Source organism: Denticeps clupeoides, chromosome 5 (assembly GCF_900700375.1).
Source record: "Denticeps clupeoides chromosome 5, fDenClu1.1, whole genome shotgun sequence".
Lineage (NCBI taxonomy): Eukaryota > Metazoa > Chordata > Actinopteri > Clupeiformes > Denticipitidae > Denticeps > Denticeps clupeoides.
Genome location: NC_041711.1, coordinates 4,424,822 through 4,448,741, shown reverse-complemented (window position 1 = coordinate 4,448,741; position 23,920 = coordinate 4,424,822). Strand labels below are relative to the sequence as shown.

At 47.0% G+C, this 23,920-nt stretch overlaps 1 protein-coding gene across 4 annotated transcripts in view; it reads left to right on the top strand.

Moving 5' to 3' along the window:
- vps13b (vacuolar protein sorting 13 homolog B) overlaps positions 1 to 23,920 on the top strand; it is a 256,357-nt gene that overhangs the window by 110,056 nt on the left and 122,381 nt on the right. For all 4 annotated transcript variants that reach the window (XR_003749954.1, XM_028981926.1, XM_028981927.1 and 1 more), the window contains exons 22-25: positions 1,826 to 1,953; positions 14,139 to 14,373; positions 15,713 to 15,936; positions 20,868 to 21,074. Coding sequence is in view for 3 of the 4 variants with exons in the window: in XM_028981926.1 (XP_028837759.1) it covers positions 1,826 to 1,953; positions 14,139 to 14,373; positions 15,713 to 15,936; positions 20,868 to 21,074 (794 nt within the window). In the remaining variant the exon portion in view is untranslated. The remainder of the gene's footprint in view (positions 1 to 1,825; positions 1,954 to 14,138; positions 14,374 to 15,712; positions 15,937 to 20,867; positions 21,075 to 23,920) is intronic.

Here is a 23,920-nt window from a genome sequence, read left to right as displayed (position 1 = left end):
TGTCGCCCCAAGCGTGCCCGCCGCCTGCTGAGGGCCAAGCTTTCTGGCCGAAGCCGCCCCCGCGACACTTTTGGCTGCTTCGACACAACGCCCTCGCACCAGCGCCCCATCAGAGGAGGCTTTCCATCCCAATTATCGCCGCCATTTATCACCACTCACTTTGATTTACACTCAGCGGCCAAATTTGCGGCGTGTCACCGATTAATCAGCTCTGACAGAAACGCCGTTCCGTGCGAAAAAAGAAGCCGAAAATAGTTTCATTAAAAGCTCCCTCTCTGAAAGGCCTTTCTTGGCTCGGGCCGAGCAAGTCTGGTCTTCATCTTTTCCTGTCGCAGCCCAACGGCCAGTGGGTCGGACCCTCGGCCGGTCTCCCGTGGAGGTAAATGGTGGCCGCACGGCTCGTGGGGGGTGGCCGGCGATCGGCGTTGATGGCAGGGCGTGAGGACGTATGAGGGGGGGGTGAGTGCCAGTCCTCTGATGTCAGCGAGTGGTGAAGCTGTCGGGCCTGATTACCAACCGGGGAGCGTTCCGCCCTCGGTCCAATCACCAACACACACTCTTCCATGCATATATAGAACAACTCCATACACAAAAAAACAGTGTGTGTCTTCATTGTATCCCCTCTCTGGGGAGAGGCCTGTCCTCCGTCTAGACATCGGCACCACATAAGAGGACGGAGAAGCCGCAGGAGTGCAGTTTTGAGTGTGTTTGAGAGAGAGACTGTGCGGTTGCTTTTGGGATACTTTGCGTTTGTGTGTGTTCAGTGTTTTGTGAACATTGTGCGAAAGATTTACCAAAAAAAAAAAAAGTAACACAAGCCGCCTCGTGGGGAATCGTTTTCAGGGAACCTGAGTGTTCTTAATTCTTCGAGAAATGGATGATAAGGCCATGGTTTGCTTTAAATAAAACGTACTACGTAGAAATTGAACAAATTCATGACATCTGGTTGCCACAAGGGTATAAACCCAGACGGTCTACCGCACATGAATACACACTCTGAGTGTGTGTTTGTCTGTGTGTGTGATATTGTGTTTGCTCTGCTGTTGACCCCTCCGCTGCTTCCCCTCCTTTAAGCTCTTGGCTCAAGAGGAGCGTGTTGACTCACACACACACACACACGCACACACACACACACCTGCATGTTTATGAACACTCTTGTGGTAGGAGGCATGATGCCATGACGACAACATCCAGTCCCGTTGTTACGGAAACAGTCTGGTTGCCATGACAGCCCTCATGGTTGTTTTAGCGATGCAGATGTATGTGCATTTTAATCCTTGCAGGAGGTGTGTGTTATTCCTGCCTGATGGGGTGACATCACCCCAGGTTTGATGACAGTGTGGGGCTCTGGCTGCTGAGCAGGCAGACCTTTAAATCACGGGATATGCCTTAATGTCCCCGCCGAGACCGAGCAGCAACACACTCACCTCAGGTCCTTGCCTGGACCTGATGGCTTTAGCAGGCCCGCTTTCTGCAACGATGTTTGTGAGTGTGTGTGTGCAGCCTATAGGACTGATGCAACCTTAGTGTGTGAGTGTGGAGAAAGTTGGGTGTGTGTTTTGTATCAGCACCTTTAAGCATGGGGAACCCTGGAGAGGGTTCGTGCGTGGGTGAATGTGTGCTGACGTGATGTAAATGCGGGGTTACGGGGATGAGTGTGTGTTGTTGTGTGGTAAAAGTGAGTATGGGGTGGGTGGTTGATGTGTCTAAATCTGCTGCTGCTTCTTCGACTGAGTGAATGAGCGGCCTGGCGCTGGTGTGTGATTTAGACTAAACTGGAAGACTACAAGGGCATTCTTAATACGTCACGTTTTTTGTGTTTCAGAGTCCCGCCCACTCTCAATTCCCATGAAGGTGATGCCCTCCGCCACCGAGTCCTGGGGCTCCTCTGAGGAGCGCGTGAAGGAGCTCATTGCTCACCTCTGGGACGCAGTCAAACGTCTCACGCTGCAGGTACGCCAGCATATATGAATACTTTGTTGAATGAAGCATTTTGATTCCAGATGTGCCATTATTAATGAACACATGGAAGTTCCAGTTCTCAAGCGAAGAAGAGTCCACGTAACTCTAACATCTGTGACTTTACAAAACAACAAGTGACACAAGCACTGTCACATGCCTCCTCTTAGCACTTGTCTTCATCTTGTCTTGTTACTGCCGCCTGCATGGTGTCTGTCATTGTGATGAAGGACTGTCTGGACTGTTGTGTGTTCGTGTGTTTTGCATGTGTGACATTCTGGTGGGACTCTTGGCAAGACTGGCTGCATTGTGCGTCTCTTCATTGTTGCCTTGAGAGCCTTCGCCAGCCTGGGCCACATCAGACTCGGGGAATAAAAAGAGCGCTGACAACAAAGCCGGCATTCTCCAAGTTGTACCAGGATGAAACGTTGGAAGAGGGCTGCTCGTCGGTTCCCTCTTTCCTTTGTGTTTTATTTCATTTTTTTTTCTCTGATGCGTGGTTTCACAACCGCACCATGTAGCCGGATTAAGGAGGACCGGAGCCCGATGACACTTGTGTGGAATCGGCCCAAAGCCGGCAGCTGGTACCGGAGAAATGGAGATCCCCAAACAAAGCTGCTTCATTTATTTTAGTGCGGTGTAAACAGAATAGCTAATGGCTCGCGCAGCACATGGGCCCAATTTGGCACGTGGGAATTTTTCCGTCCCCCCGTCTGTAGGATGGGGAGAAGAATGTATTATTTCGCTGCTGTTGATTCCATACAGGCCTTAGGTAGCGGACTAAGTGGGGTGCAAAGTGGACCCCGTAAACGGTTGTAGGAGTTGACGCCATACGCCATAAGATGCTTAGCTGATGTGTTTAAAAAAAAAAAAAAAAAGGAAGGAAGGAAAATCCTGCATAAACAAGCAGAGAAGCTTATTATTGTGCCCATGTTTTTGTCACTTGTTCATGTGACAGAATATATTTCAGATTCAATTTAAATACAACCATATACTAATACACAGCATACTGAAATAATGTTTCATATACATACTAACCCAATAACCTAAATACAACAGACAGCAAAATACAAAGTGAAATTGGAGTTTAGTGCAAAGAAATTAGCTCATTTTTTAACCAGAACTTGAAAGTAAGCCAACACCATATTACAAATGCAATTGATATAATATTATTGACGTGCGATGTGGAGCTGAAAAAAATAAAGGACTTTTTAACAACAGGGGACACTTGTAACTCCATATACAATCAATTGACAATCATTCACATGCTGTTGTGCAAATGGAATAGACAACAGGTGAAAAGACATGGGGCCTTGCGGTTAAAGAAGGGGCCCCATAATCAGAAGGTTGCCGGTTCCAATCCCGATCCACTGAGGTTCCACTGAGCAAAAGCACCATCCTCACACACTGGTCCCCGGGCGCCTGTCATGGCTGCCCACTGCTCACTCAGGGTGATTGGTTAAATGCAGAGGACACATTTCACTGTGTGCTGTGCTGCTGTTTATCACAAGTGACAATCACTTCACTTTATTGTTATTTATTATCCCCAATAAAGTTGTGGTTCTGCGGGTGGTGACCACAGACCACTTCTCAGTTCCTATGCTTTCAGGCTGATGCTTTGCTCTTTGATGTGCTCTTCACAGATGAGAGCAGGTTCTCACTGAGCACATGTGATAGACATGACAGAGTCTGGAGACGCCGTGGAGAACGTTCTGCTGCCTGCAACATCCTCCAGTATGACCAGTTTGGCAGTGGGTCAGTAATGGCGTGGGGTGCCATTTTTTGGGGGGCTGCACAGCCCTCCATGTGCTCACCAGAGATAGCCTGTCTGCCATTAGGTACTGAGATGAGATCCTCAGACCCCTTGTGAGTCCTCATACTGGAGTGGTTGGACCTGGGTGTTCCCCCTAATGCAAGACAATGCTAGAACCCATGTGTCTGGAGTGTGCCAGCAGTTCCTGCAAGACTAAGGCATTGATGCTATGGACTGGCTTGCCCGTTCCCCAGACCTGAATCTAATTGAGCACATCTGTAACATCATGTCTCGCTCCATCCACCAACGCCACGTTGCACCACAGACTGTCCAGGAGTTGGCGGATGCTTTAGTCCAGGTCTGGGAGGAGATCCCTCAGGAGACCATCCGCCACCTCATCAGGAGCATGCCCAGGCATTGTGGGGAGGTAATACAGGCACGTGGAGGCCACACCCACTACTGAGCCTCATTTTGACTTGTTTTAAGGACATTACATCAAAGTTGGATCAGCTTGTAGTGTCCCCACCATTTACCTCCGCAATACATCACTGGCCATTTTCATGTGACTCCAAATCTAGACCTCCATGGGTTGCTAGATTTGATTTCCATCGATAATTTTTGTGATTTTGTTGTCAGCACGTTCAACTATGTAAAACACAAAGTATTTAAAAAGAATATTTCATTCATTCAGATATAGTTGTAATCCCTTTATTTTTTGTTTTTGAGCATTGTATATGTTTTTTTGACATCCTACTGAGAAGAAGGAGACAGATGAGCATGTTAAGTCTCAGTGGAAACGGTTCATTCAAAGAAGACACTGGACAGGCTGCTTTTCACACTGTGCAGTTTCTTTTCCTCCTGTCAGGTCTCGTTAAGCATGCCTGTCTTTTACAAACCTGAGGAACATTCCAGCACTTCCTGAGCTTAACTGGACCTCTCCCTCCTTACCCTCTCAGAGCGTCGAGAATCATTGTTTCGGAATTCCACATTAATCTCCCCTCATGCTGCGAATGAACGGCCGGAGCGGAGAGGGCGCTTCGTGATAGAGACATATGGCGGGCTAATGCCAAAACCATATGAGCAGCGGCAAGAGAAACAGATCCATTTACACCCGGCCGGCCGGTGCTCTGCTGGGGAGATGGGAGGCCTGGCCCGTCGCAGAACAGTAGTTCATCAGTTCAGCGGCCTCTCGCGGAAAAAAAAAAGAAAAAGAGAGAGGGGGGGGGGAGCCAGCAAGTGATTTAATGTGTTTCCCACACCAGCACAAACAGCTCCAGTGAGCTAACGCTGAGCCGACCATCCAAACGCACCAATCTGCCTCGGTGTGTTCGTTTTTGCCGCACGCTGCGGGGGAGGGGTCTGGGGAATCGACCACAAAAGTCACGGGCGCCGTCATTTCCCCACGGTCGTTCGTAGGTGGTGTTATTCTAGCTGTCACTTCGCTTTAATCCTCAATGCTGTCATGAGGTTTTTTTTTTTTTTTTTTTTTTTTTTTTGGTCCCGGTGGCCTGGCACGGCCCTCGGTGGGCAGCTGCCCCGTGGCGTTCAGGGCAGCCCTGCTCAGTGTTCTCACCTCTGACAAACACCAAGAACGACCCCTGCGGTCAGCGGGCCGCCGCCTAATCAGCGCCGGGAGGGAGGGGACGATTCTATTTCAGGAATTTTGCAATAATTCCTTCTATTTAACACATGAATGTGTTCAGCATTGGCAGAGGAGCACGTTGCTACCAAAACTGAAACGGGATCCCCTGCAACAGAGAGGTGGTTGCCATGGAAAAATGAAGTAACGCTGGTCCCAGCAGCTGCCATGCATTAATGAATTGGAATTTTTTTTTTTCTCGCTCTCTCTCTCTCTTTTTTTGTAGGATAGAGGGAGAGAGAATCATTTGTGTTTGGTGTGGCTCGAAGGGAGTAGGCCAGATGGTTTCCATGAACAGGATGTGACCCCCAGACTGGAGCGCCCTACTACAGGCCCATTACTTCATCTCCCGGTCCTCTCCTCCTCCTCCTCCTCTTCATCGCCCAGTGTCTCCCTGACCACCTCCATATCTGGGCTGCCATCACAGCCTCATCACTGTGACCTTCACGCTCAGTGTCAGAATTGTCTTCTAACCCCAACTGTATTAAGGTCCTATCAGCACGTCTCATCTGCGGCTGTAGCCTTTTTCAGACACCATGTAAAGACGCTGCGTTTCCTGCCATTTAATGTCTCGGAGCAGCTCTTGAGAAAACATTAAGGACAGAAAATGCTTAAGGGCTTCACTTGACTTTTTTTTTTTTTTTTTTTTTTTTTTTACATTTTTTCTCTCCCCCTTTAATGGAGGAATCAATGTCAGATCCCCCAGAGTCGGTGGAGTAAGGGAGAGCACATTCCCTCCTGATTACGTTACGGCCATCTCTGGTAGTGCCTGATCTAAATCAGGAGCAGAAGATGTAACAGTAGATCTGTCATTAGCTGTTTAGTGAGTGACTGCCCCAGAGGGAGGGGGGTGGGTGGCTTCTCCCTCCTTAAAGCATGACCTCAGTCAGTCCGGACCTGTGTGCTGGAGAACGGCAGAGGATGCTGTCTGTTCACACAGCTTACCCAGAAGCCCTTGGGTCACTGTAGAAAGACTGCAGTTACTGATGTGCCCCATCTGTAGGGCACGCATAGTGCGTTTAAAAGGTCCCATTATTAAGAAAATTATTAATAACGTTAATAAGAGTTCCCCTAGCCTGTCTATGGTCCTGCAGTGGCTAGAAATGGCGATAGGTGTAAAAAGTGCTTTATCATTTAGACCCCCTCCCCTACAACGTTGTACACCTACTGCCACCTTCCAAACGTGCAAAGAATCTCAGTTGCACAGTGATTGGATGAAAAAATTGGCACAAATGTATTTTTTTTTTTAGTTCTTTCACACTAGACTATGAAGAATCAGTGGGCTCATTTTATTTTTATTCTGGAAAAACACCGACCCAACTTCCAGCCTGCGCCAAACATTGTGGTTGGTGAACGGTGTTGATGGCGTCATTTCCACAAATGCCCCCTCAACTTCTATAGGCCGCTGTCCTCCTCGTCCCGCCCCACTCCTCCTCATTAGCATTTAAAGCTACAGACACAGAAATGGCGCGTCCTGGGGAAATCTCACTGTGGGACTGGATCAAGGTGGCTGCTATTCTGCTCCACGGCTGAGACATCAGATACAGTAAGGACCACTAAGACCGATATAAAAGCAAAAATATTCCAAGAAGGGGACCTTTAAAGGAAGGCAATTAACCCGCTGTCGATAAAAATGGGCTGTCCAGCAGAAATAAACAGAGGCTCTGGCGTCACCCCCTGCGTTTATTTTCCCAGATTGCCACCTCTGCCGCCAGCACCATGAGGACATGTCCGCTTCTGTAAGCAGAGCTGGGGGCCCGTTGGTGTGGGGTGGGTTGCTTGTGGTTACGGGGGTGTCCCTGGTCACTGAGTGTTTGAGTGTTTGGTCTTACCAGAATACTGAGAGTCTCCCAGTGCCTGCTGCTGGTTTGCCGCGTCAACCCCGGCCGTCTGCACAGGAAAAGAAACACCAGAGCGCCGCACAGGAAGCTTACGTTTCGGAAGAGTATCGGGTTTTTGAAAACAATGGCATGTGCAGGGTCATTCTGAACCCCCCCCTCGGTGTGGCTCGGGGACTGGAGCTGAGAATGTTTTCACCAGGGATCTTCAGAGGGTGTTTTTCATTTCCTGCCCCAATCACCGCGTGATTTCCTGTCTCATCACCGGTCGATCCGCGCTCCTGCCGAGGGACCGAGCCTCTCTCTGTCCCTCCCCGCTCCGAGCATCAATGCGGCCTTTTATAGCGCGGCACGGCTGTTGAGCTTCGGGCTTTGGATCGAATTCAGACGTGCTTCTTCTTGAAGTATCAGCGCTGGCCCTCACCTCATCAGCTTTGCTCGCGCTAATTTCATTTTGTGCTGGATCTGGCCGAACTGACACTGGTATGTAAACTCTTAATGGTTGGGTAGCTGTGAACCTGTACACAACGCAGCACCATCCAAGATCTGAAAAGTTCTCAGCTGTGGCGCTGTCGCAGCGCTTCAAAGCCTCGACTGCATGCGCCAGCCGTCTTTCACCGCTGCAAGCAGATTTCATTTGGCAGAAATGGGGTTTCGGTGTTTTGGAATCTTTCTCGTCATCGTGTTGTGATATTCCAGTGGATGATGCTTATTGCTGTGAAATTAAATTTCCCGCATTGGATTGAAATGCCCAGTGCCCTTTTCTGACCCGCACAGTTTGGGCTGCAATCCGGCTGCTCGTCTCTCCCTGAACACTTGGTTATTTTATGTGTGTGTGTGTGCGTGTGTGTGTGTGTGTGTGTGTGCAAATCAAAACACATCGGCCCTCAGCCCAGGGGAGTGCTTTGCTGTTGCAGGTGCCATCCTTCACAGAACGTGTTAAGCACAGGGCCCGTGTGGATATTAAAAAGAAAAGGGGGTCTTGCACTGTTTGTTTGAAGAAGAAGGGGGTATGTTCATTCAGGTGTCCTGGCCGCACTCCAGGCCTCATTCCCCCCCCCTTTCTTCTTCCCGCCTCCCTCATTACTGCAGAAAGTGCTTCCATTCTGATTCACGTGAGGGATCGACTGCTCAGTCATAGGGGCGCAATTTAGTTGTGTGGGTGGCTGTGGGTGTCGCCGTATTTTCTTAAATGTCTGTGACTTTTTTTACATTTTTTTTTTTTATATTAACACTAGGGTTGTTAGACTTTTTACATATAACCTCCATTTTGTACCTACCTGCAGTTCATATTAATCAATCATAAAGCCCTACTTAAGTTTGAACTGTTAAAATGGTGTAGAAAGGTTGTATTTGAAATATTTTTTTTGATTTATTGAAATACGGCTCTAGTTAAAAAAAAGAAAAAAAAAAGAAAGTCCGACTACTTTGAAAAAAAATGCCTTACTATTCATATGTCAGTCATTACATGTCAAATGCTAGTCTTTATTTGACACAGGGAGAACATGCAAACGCCATACACACAGACCTGGGATTCAAACTCACTACAAAATGTGAGGCCACGTCACTAATTGCAGTGCCACTGCTTTATTGTAACATTACCATTTTCAGCTAATAAAATAATTTAAATGTGATCAGTAGTTTATTGATATATAGAACATATATTCTTGGTCTATGGTTTAGACAGTGATAAAAAGTGCTAAGCAAAATGTTTCTGCAGCATCTTAATTTCTTTGCTTGTATAGGGTGCAACTTTGTGAGTCATTCTTTCTATAGGCTGTATAGGGGATTGTATTTAAATTAAAACCTGACGCAGGTCTCCAGTGTCCAGTCCCTGCACGACCATAGCTGCGAGTCGCCCCGTCCTCTCCGCTGACAGTAACTGGTTTGTTAAAGGATTTGGTTTCACTTCGACGGGACATGAAGTAATCAGAGGAGAAGGCTGTAGCCCCACTCCTCTCCCTCAGTATAGAAACATTAAAATAATGTTGAGTAATGGACATCAAGTCAATATTTCATTGACCATCTCATGTAGTCGTGTGTGTGTGTGTGTGTGTGTGTGTGTGTGTGTGTGTGGGGGGGGGGGGGGTCTGGTCATACACGGTCCATAGTGATTTGAGAATAAACATATTTGTCCTATTCTTCTTATACATATAAATAAATGGAACTGCTGGTAGTTTAGTAATACACATGTAGTGAAAGTGATTGTCATTGTGAAACATTTAACCCATCACCCTCTGCGTTTAACCCTTCACCTAAGTGAGCGGTTGACTGCCGTGAAATGCGTCCGGGGAGCAGTGTGTAGGGGACGGTACCTTGATCAAGGGGACCTCAGTAGCACCTTGGCATTTTGGGATTTGGCCGCTAGGCCAAAAACTGCCCCCTATAAAGGAATCAGTTTCTGCCTGGTTTCTTCATGTCTGGAGCTGGGACCTTTACACCTCTGATAAGAGTGTGGCATATCTTGTAGCATTAATATAGTTAAACGTGGGAAATCATTATTTGTCATTTAACCAATCGCCCTTAGTAAGCAGTGGGCAGCCATGAAAGTTTATTTTTTTCCTTAGCCGCTAAGCTACCACTGCCTCTTTTGAATATATTCAGTCGTGTGACTTAATACTAAGCTGGTGAGAGAAAACACACCCTTTAGAACAATATTTCCCAGAAGCGCATGTGCCAGGAACATGCACATGTTTCCATTTGCTACAGAGTGAGCGGCCACATGCTAATCTGTGCTGAAAAAGATGGACAGTCACCTTTGAGCTCTGCCCACAGGACTAGACGTGTGAACCCTCAATGCTGTCATGATTCGATTGCGATTATCAATGCCTTGATAATGCATCACAATGCATCCCATCAATGTTTCTACATTACTTCGCATTACGTTTTAAAGATGTCAGTGATATGAGAGTTAAGACCTTGTTCACATTGGTGACATCCGTGGCATCAGGTAAGCGTGGACTGAATGCTGACCGCTTTTCTGCTCAGCAGCCACATGGACGTTCAGCACTAGTGTTCGGTCACCTGCCCGTTCGGATGGCGTCAAGTAAACGCTGCAGGCCGTCAATTTCTGCCAATATCCCGACAAGCAAATGCAGCAAAAATGCGTATGCCATTCTTAGGTTGTTCATTTCAAACATCTCTGTGAAAGAGGCCAAACTCCTACCTGGAGCGGCACTATATACTCAGATCAGGCTGCCACAGTCACTACCGGCACTCAAATTTATACACCAAGAAATGTCATTATCATATAATCGATCATGTTCTGCACTGCATCGATGCACAATCGTCCGCATCTGCCTCTCTTATCAGATTCGTTTCAGACCTGGGACATTGCCATGGGTGTAGACTCCACTACTCCCAATAAGAACAATTGTGAATCAGTATGTGGTTAAAGTGGATCAACTGAACAGAAACGTGGAGGGAGGACAAACATCAGTGGTTTTGGCAGTGGGGGGCATCCAGGTGGTTGTTACCTCAGATCTCTTCCTCCATTTGTCACTCTACTTTACCTCTCTGCTGGCCTGAGTAAAGCTGTCAGAGGTACAGAGATACAGTTGAAATGCAGACCTTGTCAATTGTATACATTTTGCAGAACAGCCTCACATTTTGGCTTTTATGTGTTCTTACATAATGCCTAAAATGGCAATCTAACTACTTTTCTTTTTTTTTTTTTTTGTATGTTACTTTTAAAGAACATGCACGATTGAGATGGGAAGACACACAAGTGCAGAACTGTGTTCTGTACATGGTTCTGAATCGCAGAGATGCATGTTACTTGGCAGTCACATCTGTGTTGGTAATGATGTATTACATTTTATTTAATAACACTTGGTTGTTAAGTGATGCACGAAGCATAGAGAATTATAGACTGTGATTGCAGACTTTCCCAAGGTTGGCAAGTCTAAATGTGCAGCACTGCTAGAACGGTTACCTCTCATTCTGCCCATTAATATGTCTAGCCATGAAAAAGAGATGAAAAATGTAATGTTTAAAATGTGGTCTTGACCATATGGGGGGGAATGAGCCCTATCCGGACCTAAATGGGGCCAGTGGTGGCCTAGCGGTTAAGGAAGCGGCCCCGTAATCAGAAGATTGCCGGTTCGAATCCCGATCCGCCAAGGTGCCACTGAGGTGCCACTGAACAAAGCACCGTCCCCACACACTGCTCCCCGGGCGCCTGTCATGGCTGCCCACTGCTCACCAAGGGTGATGGGTTAAAAGCAGAGGACACATTTCGTTGTGTTCACCGTGTGCTGTGCTGCAATCACTTCACTTTCACTAAATATATCTCCTGTCCCAAGATATGTTTTTATGCCGTTAGTGGAGAAATTTACCTTCACCCACTTCTGACCCAATGGAAGTCCTGGAGATGCCATGTTTCTCGTCCTGTGGTGACTACTCCGGGCCCACTGGCTCACCCGTCCTCTCAACCCCTCTCAATCCTTCTGTTGAGCCTTTCTTCTTGAATATTCAAAGATATGCAGCCGTGAAACACATACAGTGTGTGTTTTTCCTTTTTTTGTGACCGATGACCTAAGCCTCCTCATGCACAGGAAAGTCAAATATTGCTCTGTTCTCAATTCAGCTGTGGCCCTCTGATAGACTGGGTCGAGTCTGGGAATAGAGCGCATTTGTCATTTTCTGGCTGTTCTCAACCACGTCCAGCGAGGGGAAAGAAAACTTGACAAACTGCGGAGAGATTAATATCCGAACATGTAGGCTTTGGAAAGCAGGGCCACTTCTTCCATTACTCGTCCTGTGATGCCGGTGGCGTTTTAATGAAACGTCATTCAGCCGGCCGGTGTCTGAGAACGGTCTGGACAGAGGTGGGCTGGTATGCCGAGCATCTGGGCCGACCGAAGCCTCCTGGTGTTTTTACACGTGTTGGGTAACCGTTACAGATGTTCGTGGAGGAGGTGTGCGGGCCCGGCGCTAATGTGTCAGCGAAGGTGGGGCGGCTACGTAACCGCTATGCGCCGTGTTTCACGTGGGAGCCTCCCTTCCTGGACTTTTCGTCCTGCGTGCCGCTCTGCGATGGAGGCCCACGACGTGTCAGTGTGTGAACGCGGTCGGATTTCAAACGCCACTTTGAAGACTTAGCGAGGAGAGGAAACGGCATTAGGCAGGCGTGTAACAATATATCCTTTCCCCCTGCTATGATGAAACCAGCACCTCGTATACTAGCGCCGTTCGTTTTCTCCATTTCTGCTCGTCTGCATGTGCAGCGATGCCTTTCCCAGTCGCTGCACTCAGTGTCTTACCTACTCACGTCTGGAGATCAAACGGATGAAACGCTAGCCTCAAACTCACAGCTTCCTGACATCTGTAAGCTCTGAAGTTTTCCTGGACCGCTTTGGGAAATCTCCTACAGGCTGCTGTGGATGCTTTTATTTACTGCTTGTAGATACTGAAGCACGAGTAAATCTCAGCGGTTGGTTATCTGCATATCCGAGCGGAAAACGCAGCTAATCTTATCTTATCAGAGTAGAAGGAGCCCATATTGATAATTCCTCATGCTGGATGATTTAAAAACTCATCCCGTCCATATGTCAGATGAGGACACCTGAGGGTTTCAGATGAATCAGATGAATGTCCAGCAAAATCCTTTCTCCCCTGCTTCTCTGTTTACCTTGTTCAGGGCACTTTCAGTGGACGTCAATTCCATGATCTCTGTTTGACCACAACTAAATGTTCCAATAGATTATCATTGCTGTTATTTGTGATTGAATAAATTGGCAATTAAGTGTCTGGATATTCAAATACCTAAATATATGTCTAAATTATATGAAAGTTGTTATGGCCATGAAGAACATTAAATGTCCCCTATTATGAAAATTTCCTTTTGTGAGATTATTTAACATTAATACCAGTTCCCCTAGTCTTTCTATTGTCAAGCAGTGGCTAGAAATGGTGATATGTGTAAAGAGTCACCGTCGCTCAGAGCGGCAGGTCAGACGTTTGGATCTGGAATTTGTCTCCTTACGTCGTCATTAGGGGAAAGGTTACCTCCCATTTCTCATGCTTTTTCCTCCCAGAGAATTTCACACCCCTCCCCTAAAAAAGTAAATTCACCGACCATCATGGCTTGAAAACAAATGCCCGCTTACTTCTATAGGCCGCACTCCTCCTCGTCCCGCCTCTCTCCTCCTCATTAGCATTTAAAGCTACAGACACCGAAATGGCACGTCCTGGGAAATCTCATTGTGGGACTGGATCAAAGTGGCTGTAATTCTGCACCAAGGCTGAAGTCCGTAATGAGACTTCAGATACAGTATTAGGGGACCAATAAGATCGATATAAAAGCATGTTATGGGACTTTTAAGAACATCTCACCTGCCCCTTGAGTCTGTACAGTATGGTCCGATTCTTATATCTCTTTCAAACCAGTTGTTATCACTCAAAAGTTTTGATTTGTTAACTGAACTGAATCTGACATTTTATGAAAATTCTCTTTATTTGCCACATCTGATAGAGTGCATCTGGTGCATAAAGTGCAGTGGAGACGTAGTGGTTAAGGAACCGGACCCATAATCAGAAGGTTGCTGCCACTGAGGTGCCACTGGGCAAAGCACAGTCCCCACACACTGCCCCCCGGGCACCTGTCATGGCTGCCCACTGCTCACCAAGGGTGATGGTTAAAAGCAGAGAAGCAATTTCCTTCGGTTTTAAGTTAAAAAAAAAAAAATGAAAAAATTCAAAATGAGAATCACTTCACTTTGACTTAAAATATCCTGCAGTCAAAATAATGGACCTCCAGTCTTAAATGATCACCAATGTGCTCATCAGTGTTGTTGTGAGTAATTGTAATGTAATGGTTGGAATAAATTTGAAAACAAATTCTAATCATTAACCGTAATCCTTGTAATACAACATATTCTATGTTATGCTTTTATGGATTTGGTCTTGATTTTTAGACTCACTAGCTGTGTGTTTCTCTCTTTCTCAGCTGGAACTGAAGTCCTGCTGCGTGTTTGTGCCCAACGACAGCCTCCCGTCACCCAGCACCATAGTGAGTGGGGACATCCCTGGCACCGTGCGCAGCTGGTACCACAATCAGGCCACCATGCCCGGGACACTGGTGGTCTGCTTGCCCCAGATAAGTGTCATGAGTGCGGGACACAAGTACATGGAGCCCCTGCAGGAGCTTCCGTTTGTGGTGTGCAGACCCATCCTGGAAGAAGGTGCGTCTTCACATTTAAATCCCGTCATATTTGTGCTGTATTTAGCCCCTGTGTCTCATCAGTGCATGACCATGGAGGTGAACATCTTCCTGGGAGCACTGTATCCATATATAAACATTTTGATCTTTTTTTTTTTTTTTTTTGGCTAGAACTAAATGAAATGGAAAAAGGTTGAACGGTGCTGTAATCATATTTTTCCTTTAAAGACGAAACCGACCAGTGAGAGCCACCTTCTCCTTTCCCAGGCTGTAATGACCTAAGCATTGGAACGTGCAGGACTGAAAAAAAAGAGGCAAAAGAGTAAAAACAGTTACATCAGTGAGCTGTCAGTGTCGCAGTAAAAATTAACAGCCCATGTTTTTGGTAATCCATTCCTGCTCTTTGAAAAGCGCCTCATCCCTCATGTTAAATGCGGCGGATAAAGCCGAGCACTCAGAGCGGGGCAGCGGGCCTCGTTTGCCCACGGTGTGCCCGCCAGAACCCTGCTCAGCCTTGGCATCTGACCTGGCTAGGAGACCCTCGCCACCGATATGAGTTCTGCCGCATAAGGTCTTTAGTGTGAGGTTGCTGGTCTTCTAAGTTTTTCTTCCTTTTCAACTCTCTACCTCATAGCAAATCTGCCCCTTTTGCACGTTTGACACTTTGCACATGGTTGTCTGGTCTCGTCTGTATATTCTGAATATACTTCAAGCTGGAACAGTAATTTGTATGCCCCATTGGAAACAGCCACTTTGTGACGTCCCTTGTTTAGTGTTTTTATAGGTATTCAATTTCATTGTTTATTTATTTATTTATTTTTAACGTTTTTTTACATTTAAAAAGCTGTATAATGTGTATATTGTTTTATTGACAACAAACATTGCTTGAATTTAAATGTTTTAGGCCATTTAAGGTGGCATTCAAAGTGTCAACAATGAATAATTTTAGTAGTTTTTTACTCCATCTGTATTCACATGGCCTAAAGAACAAAAGTATCATTTGACTGAACATTAAAGAGTCTCGGTTTGGCGCAAAACAGGTGGCATGTCTGCATCAGTAGGTGGTCTTTATTTCTGCCGCTTAAACAGCGTATAATAAAAAAAGTGCGCTCATTAACGGGGGTGAACAAATCACCATCCCGACAGGGGAGATTATGTGTCCAGCTAGTGTGATTTTTGTTCATTGTTGCCAGACACTGACTCACTGTTGTTCTCACTTTATGGCCTCCTACATTTTTGGAAGGTTCATTCACCCTTTTCGTATGTGTCGTGCCACAGGTTTGGCAACAGGTTGGTGTGCTGCCTCCTGCTGGATTTTCTGAATTTACATGATGATTTATGGCTGTGTGGGTTTCTCACAGGTGATGCATTCCCATGGACAGTGAGTCTTAGCCAGTTCAGTGTATACACCCTGTTGGGGCAGCAGCGCTCCCTTAGCCTCCTGGAGCCCATGGGCTGTACCTCTACGCTGGCCGTCACCTCCCACAAACTGCAAGCCGCTGCCAGCCCTGAGCCCCGCCACGCCTTCATTGTCTGTCTGCATGTTGACCTGGAGCCGCTGCATCTGAAGTGTTCGAATCCGCAGGTGAGAGAGCTGCATTTGACAAACGGCAATTAACCAGATATCGCTGCTCAATGCCCTAAAGAATCAAAGCGGGTTTGAATCTGACTTCAGGCGAATGTGGTAGAGGATGCAGAAGTTCACTGCAGCAGCTAGCGTGTGTGGAAGACATGTATGGCATGCATTAGTGTCCAGGTCCATCAGACACTGGGTGCTGCAGAATGAGACACCGCTGCTTGACAGTGCCGAGGTTACTCACTACCTTGTACTGAGGTTAAGTCGCTGATTTATTTTGGAAAATGAACACTTCTGACGGGTTAAGCTAAACTCTTTTTGTTCACAAAACCCTGCACTTAATGCAACCAAATATCTATTACGCACATGTTGTATATCAAACTGCTCAATGAAACTAAAGTGCTACCGGGAAGCAGCAGGATGCCATTTTAAAGCATCGCCCTAAATCTTCCTGCTCCCACTGGAAAAGCGTTCTGCCCGGAGCTGTCCTCTTGGCCCTTTGATGTGAGCTTGAATGTCTTTGTGTCTGTAAACTCTAAACTCGAGTCCCTTGAGCTCAAGCTCTCGATGCATGTGCAGCTAATGTGAGCCAATCGGTTGCAGGTGTGTGGCCTGCTGGCGTGACATGACATGTAAACGCGTTCTTCCCCCCCTGAGCGCACTCACGCACACACACACACACACACACACACACACACACACGCACACACACACGCCAAGGTGCCACTGAGCAAAGCGCCGTCCCCACACACTGCTCCCCGGGCGCCTGTCATGGCCACCCGCTGCTCACCAAGGGTGATGGGTTAAAAGCAGTGGACACATTTCGTTGTGTCACCGTGTGCTGTGCTTCAATTTCACATACAGTTACAAACAGACACTGTTGGCTGCGTTGGCCAAACTTAAGGCAATGGCATCAACCCTCGCTGCCTCCATTACAAATTCAGCGGTTTCTGCGCCTGTCACTGCCTGTGTGAGGATCAAGAGATCATTCACAGCCTTAGCGAATGGAAAAATGTCATTTTTGTCTTCAGATCAGTTGGAAAGACCGTTTTCCCCCTCTCAGTCATAATTAATGATCAACAGATCGAGTTGAGTTCATTAAGTGCGCCCAGGCACGTGGCCTTGTCAAGCTCTTCATCCGGGGTGGTAGAAAAATAGCCACGCTTACCGACCAGCTGATGGATTATTCTCTAATTACTGTTATTAATTACTATTACTATTATTAATAGTTACTACGAGAATATAAAGAAACTAATGTGCACAGCGCATTGTTATTTAGAATAATACTGGAACAATGGAAGCTTCCCAGTGAATCTCCCTTAGTTTTCAGTGGTCGGAGATAGCACGAGGACCTGGGACAGTGACTCCAGAGCAGCTGTGGAGAGCTGAAACCAAGTGCAGATGACATGCAGTGGAAATGTTGAATAATGTTTTGGCAGCTCACTCTAGCCCATCACCAAATGCTGTGTGTTGACTTGTTTATCCATAATAGCATGGAAATAAACAGCTTTTTGGTTCTATTTAAATTCGATTCATTTCGTGTAATGAGCAGGGAAAACAAGGGAACGGGTTTTGAAACGGGTAGGAGGCTCATCATTTGGTGTTTTGTGGGCCGTTGTTCTGTTACTGTGAGGTTGAAATGAATTGACAGATCTGTGTACATCAGTCAGAACCACGGGCCCAAGGTCTAAATTTTATTATCCTTTCTGGTGGTCCTGCTCTCCAGAGGCAGCACACCACACATCCCACAGCACTGGATGGTGCGGACTGAACAAATTAAAAGTTAAACATGAGCTACCCTGAAATAAATGAAGTCAGTAGAAGTAGTTACAGAACCTTCTGCTGAGGGCTGTTGCTCGTAATAGAATAGAATAGAACAGATCAGAGCAGAGTTCCCGCTGAAAAAAACGTCCATGTTTCTTATCTCTCAGGCTCACACAATTGTAAAAATCCGAACTCTGAAGCTACAGACTTCACACAGATTCACATATATATGCCTGTCTGTGCCTGTCTCTGTGTGTGAGTGTGTGTGTGTGTTGTGCGTATGTCCACTCATTTGCCATGCTGGATTCACTATATACTAGACTAAGGCCTCGTCCATGCACACAAGGTCACCTTACCTTCCGCTGGTTGGTAACCCCGCTCCACACCTGTAAATGGCGCTGGATCTGTCCGCTCTCCTTGTTAAATACGTTGTTGTTCCCCAGCCTCCTCTTTTCATTGGAAATGTGCACCGTAGAGAGGATTTCCTGTAGTTGCTGCAGCACAACCACGAACATGTTATCCGCCATTGTTGTATGTACGACACATTCGGGGTTATAGGTCAGGTCGAATGTCATGCAAATATGTCAGCGTTTTCACCGGTTTGCCGTCCACACGTACACTCAGAAAAGAGAAAATCACTCTGGAAGCCGTTTTTACAAAATAACCGTTCTGGGCTCCCTGTATTCCTGTGGATGCAAGGCCAGATCAGATTGGGTATAAATAAATGAATATGTTCTCAATTTAGCTCAGTTTTCACCCAACCTGTTGTTGGCACTGAGACACGTCATAGCTGTTTTAGGCATATAGTGATGCCTTCTGATGGCTCTTTTTGATGGCAATGCATGATGGGCTCAGCTTCTTTTCACTCGGTTCTGCTCACCTCAGCATTTAGTGAAATACATTTTAATGTTTTTTTTTGGACAGCATCTAAACATGGCTGATCCCATAGTGCACTGTATTGTGAACATGTAGACGTTTCAGGCCCAGCTCAGGAAAAAGAAGGAAGGAGGGAATAAGTTCGCTGCACACACCGTGGGGAGACCACCATGTTCTGTCGCATGTTCCTGACATGAAGCTGCTGGAACACCCATGGTGGCAGGCTTTTGAAGTGCAAGGACTTTTAGACCAGCTGTGTGTGTGTGTGTGTGTGTGATCTTGCATTTTGGTGGTTAAACACTCTGAGTTATGACTGAACACTGAAGAATATTCAGTTCTATTTGTATTCGTGTTTGTGTGTGTCTGTGTGTAAGTTGAAGAAAAGTTGAGGGGTCACAGCCGGAGCTCCATGCTTATCAAGATCACCTTGGTAATGGTGGATCTAACACTGGACACCCTGACTTCCTAACATCCTGTAACTGGTCTCTGACCCTGTTGCTTAGATTTCCTATAAGCAGAATGCAGCAAAGCCAGTTCTGGAGCACCAGCCCGAGATGAACTGAACACATGGTGCCTTCTACAAGCTACTGCTGAACATCAGGGCACACCCTGGCTTGCTCGAATCCATACATCTGACATCTGAAGGAACTCCATCTGTATTCCAGATTTCACTGCTTAGATTAAAAAAATCACATGCTTTACAGTGACTTTGGCCATACAAGCAGTTCATTATCAGTGGGCCATGGTAGCCTAGCAACACACCAGCAGCTCCTGGTGCGTTAGTAAAGAATTCAGAAGTCGCAGCACACGTTGTATTCTTCATATTGAGTGCGGCACATCTTGGAATGTGGCTCTCACATTTTCCCTGTTAAAAACCGAACGAGAGGTTAAAAAGAAATGTATAGTAATTTCAAGTCAGGGCAGTTTGTCCAGCTGTGGCCACCTATCAGTGTGAGTCTGGCTCTTTGGGAAATGCAATAGGCCAATGTTTTTAAAGGAAACACGTCAGTTTAGTTTGTGAGGTTTAGGTTTGTTTTTCATTCTCCGAAATAAATGTCACTTTCCTCTGCTGAGTAGTCCCCGCACACCACACAAATTTCTTGATTTCCCATCTCTCTGACAAGAAGGTCATGCAGTGTGGGTAAAGAGAAGCGAATTTAAAAAGTATATAATTTCACACAGCTCAAAAGAGCAAAAAAAAAAAACATGGGAAAAGGGTTGAAGGAAGGGGTAAAATAATGACCTGGAGAAGAGATTCAGATGAATTAGAAATCAAGTCTGACTAGAAATGGAGAGGCTTTGAAAGGACTTTTCTCAGGTAGCTAAGCACTTTGTGTTTTGGTAAATTAAGCACATTGAATGATTCTCCATCCTCTGACCTTAGAGAGCATAAGTGCTCCTGGATCCACAGTTCAGACGAGTCCCCAGGCCGCTTGTTGTGTTATTGGTATTCGTCATTGGCACTGTGCTCCTCCCACCTCCCCAAGCCCCGCCCCCATTCTCTCCACAGCAGGTCTGGTATGGCATGCAGCTGTTGGCCTGTAGCTGGTGCATGTTAGCGGAGCGTAGCGCTCCTTCCTGGTTGTGTTTGAAATGGCGCACTGCTGGACTTTCCTCCTTTGATTTATGCTTATTTATGGAGTAACCGTGTGTGTGTGTGTGTGTGTGTGTGTGTACACTCCGGACCCTCTGCAGTGCTGAAGGGAAGTCCCAGGGGAGATGGGGAGCTTGGGCCGAGAGGGTACTTTTGAGCTCCAGCAGTGAGCTCACTCTGCAAGACTGCCTTGCCGAAACACACCGCGCAAATAAATAAATATTAAACGCATCAGAGTCTCCATTCCGCCCTCCGTCACTCGGTCTCTCCTGGTCTCTCTTCGACCCCGTCGACTCTCGCTACCTTGGATTTAGAACTCTCTTTCCTTCGAATGAACAATGCAGACCATCTCGTTACTTCCACTCTCCAGTGAGGCGGAGTCATCAGTGAGGCCAATGACACCTCAGAAAAGGGTGCGGGCGTGTCTTAACAAGCTGTGGTGTTACACGTCAATAAACCTGCCAGAACCAATCGTGGTTAATCAGCTCTAAGGCCTTAACACCACCTCCACGCCTTTCATGGCTGCCAACTGCTCACCAAGGTTGATGGTTAAAAGCAGAGGACACATTTCACTGTGTCACCGTGTGCTGTGCTGCAGTGTTTCAAAATGACAATCACTTCACTTTCACACAATAGGACTGTTGTCATCACCTTCTTATTTCTCTTTTTTCCCCCCCATCTCTCTCTCTCTCTCTCGCTCTCTCAGGTGCAGTTGTTGTACGAACTGTTTCTCAGCTGGGACTTGACATGGTCCCGCCTGCAGAAGAGGGGGTTCCTGCGCCAGACCTCCTCGTTCCCCGACCCCCCGTCCGCGGCCGCCACCCTCACCTCGCCGGTCCCCAGCAGCGTGGGCACCGCTCTGCCCGACACGAGCACCTGCAGCCCATCGGCTGACTTTGGCACCCCCACTGAGGTCAGAGGTCACAACCCTAACATTGCCGTAGTGTTGTTTAAGGTTGCCTGAGAACCTCGCACGTCTCGCATGTGAGTGAGAGAAACCAGTCGGTGTGACACGCAGCCGTTTCCGCACGTGTAAACAGAGCGCCACCGGAGCGCATGAGAGTCAGAAGTTTACGCCGCCGAGAACCACGCTTGGGGTCCAAATGGCCTGGCTGAAGCGAGGCTGAGTCAGGATGCTGGAGAGCGCCGGATAATTGCCTCTCGTGCAACGCGATCCGCTCCCAGGGCCATCTATCATTCCCGTTTCACGCCTTGTTTTTCCGCAGGCCGGAGTGTTGACGCCGCTGTTAGCACACGAGGTGTGTGGTTAGGCACCGGTGCAGGAGAGGGCCGGCTGTTTCTTCTGTTGCCCCCGTTCGTTCCACCACCATGGCAACGGTGGGCATCCACAGACGTGATATGGGTTCGATCGTGTAGTGGCAGTGTGATTGAGTGTAAACCCTCTCCCGTATTTACATTTTTGGTGGGGAGAGCTGCAGGAATGACGGGGATGTGGCTCACAGTCGAATGGAAAAGTGGGAGGAAAAAATGGAATATATACATACATAGAAAAGGGAATATTTAACCAAAACAAAAGCTTGTTATTATGGTGCGAGTGTGTTCTGGAACTGAGCTTCCTTTTCCGTGGGCTGATGGTGCAGCACTCGCAGTTTTACTGGTCTGAATTGACGTCTCCGATTCGCTGATCTCTGTGTGGTCGGTGGCTTCTTCGTGTCCCACTCTACTGTCCACGAGTTACAGTGGTGGCTCTGCCAACACTAGACCTTAAATATCTATCTCTGTTTGTGTGTGTGAGTGAGTGAAGGATCTAAAAGAAAAGCAAGAGAAAAAGCGGGACTAAACTGCGAAAAGGGACGCCAAAGGGACACCTACCACACTGCACAAAGAGATCCAGCAGATCTCCACCTACGTAAACAGACTTTGGAGTCTGCGCACAACGTCAAACTTGTTTGTCCATCGCTGCCTGTTGCTCTTGGTGTTCTTAGCGGCAAGTTAAGTGGCGCATCCCGGTTTCCTTTCACCCCGCCAGTGTCTTCCGGCTCATCTTGGGGACCTTGGGCCTTTCCAAGGCCAGCTGGAGCGCATAACCGCCTCAGCGGACACTCGGTCTACCCCAAGGTCTCCGACCAGTGTGAAGAAGCAGTGGTTTTGCTCAGACTGCTGAATGATGTGCTGTTTTAGAAGCACCGCGCATCATGCTGGTTTTAGGACTGTTGTTTATATGTTAATGTGTTATTAAAATGAACGATTCTCAGATTCTGATATTCACCCTGCATTTCTTTTTCATACTATTCTGTAGGTTATAGAATAAAACTGAACACGTAAATGGGGAAAGTTTTGGGAATAGTTTTGCAACAGTCCTACAAAGAGTTTCTATTTTGATCACTTGATAGCTGTGGAGTATTGTCCAGAAGGTTGTCCAAACCTTTTAATGCATCAATATGAATTCAAAACCCTCTGAAATCTTTTTGTTTGTTTGTTCTCCATGTTCATAACTGTGTGTGTGTGTGTGTTCTGTGCAGCGGGGCCGTGACAGCCCCACTTGACAATGTTTACTCAGGCTCCAACAGCAGTCGAAGTGTTTAGTCCGCTGGGAGGCCGAGGTGATTGAGCAAGAATGCAGGAGCTGTTTGATAAGTCTCGGTGGCAGTTACTAACGGGGGCCACGCCCCTTCTCTTCCCCACGCCAGTGCTCCATGCCCGGCCCTTCTGTGTGTGTTTGGATCTGCTTGATGAACGCAGGCGAGCTCCACAGAGAGAAAATAAACGTGTCTCTTCCCACTGCCGGAATCCCTGCTGTACTTTACAGGCTTGGCTGTGCGCGCGCGTGTGTGTGTGTGTGTGTGTGTGTGTGTGTGTGTGGGTGTGTTTTGCACGTGTGCTCAAGGGAACTTTTTCACCATCTCCACTCTCAACGACCCTGCATGGCAGTGGCATCTGACCTGTGACTATTGTGAAAGCCCCTGAGGGCACACAGAGTGCTGTTCAACCACTACCCATTAACTACTAGCCATAACGCACTATACTTCGCTGTTTCTTTTTCCCCCCATACGGATCATTCATGACTTGATCCTGTCATGATATGTTGCACACAATGATAATAACATGTTTGATTAATTTTATTTTTTTTAATCAAATTTAGAGACAAATGAAATTTTCAACTGAAGTTTAACGATTTGCAAAGTAGAATTATACCTGCTAAGTGAAACAAAACAGAAAAGTGCTATGGAATAATTTTTTGTGCTCGTTTTAGACTATCATACGCAGCGTTTTTACAACAAAAATGCCACTGGAGATCAGAACCAGACACCAGCAAATCTACCTTACATCAGTAGAATTGAGTAGACGGTGTAGAGCATCTCATTGCCTATTTAGATATATAGATTTAGTGCTTCTATTTAATCGTCTTCATTATCCTCCTGTGCTCATCCTAATATCTGTCATATATCTGCTCAAATCTATGTTCATATGCTCATACGTTCATTCCTTCCTAGATGTTATGGTGTCTGTTTCCTTCTTCTTGTTTTCATGCTGAGATTTTCCCTGCCACTGGCTGCTCTGCTGTGGATCCACCGTCTCGCTCTGTCTCTGTCTCAGCGTTGCATAATGACCAAATGCCCTCAGATGCTGCGGCTTCAGATTGGCTGCTGGATTAATTGCTGTGACGTGACGCGCCTGTTCTTTGCTGGGGCCCGTTGGCGTTTGCCGAGACTCGCGTCGACATAAATCAGGCGCTGCGGGGCTCTCTCGCAGCCCGCACTCGCAGCCGGCTCGGTCCCGCGTTCCGTGCCAGCGCTT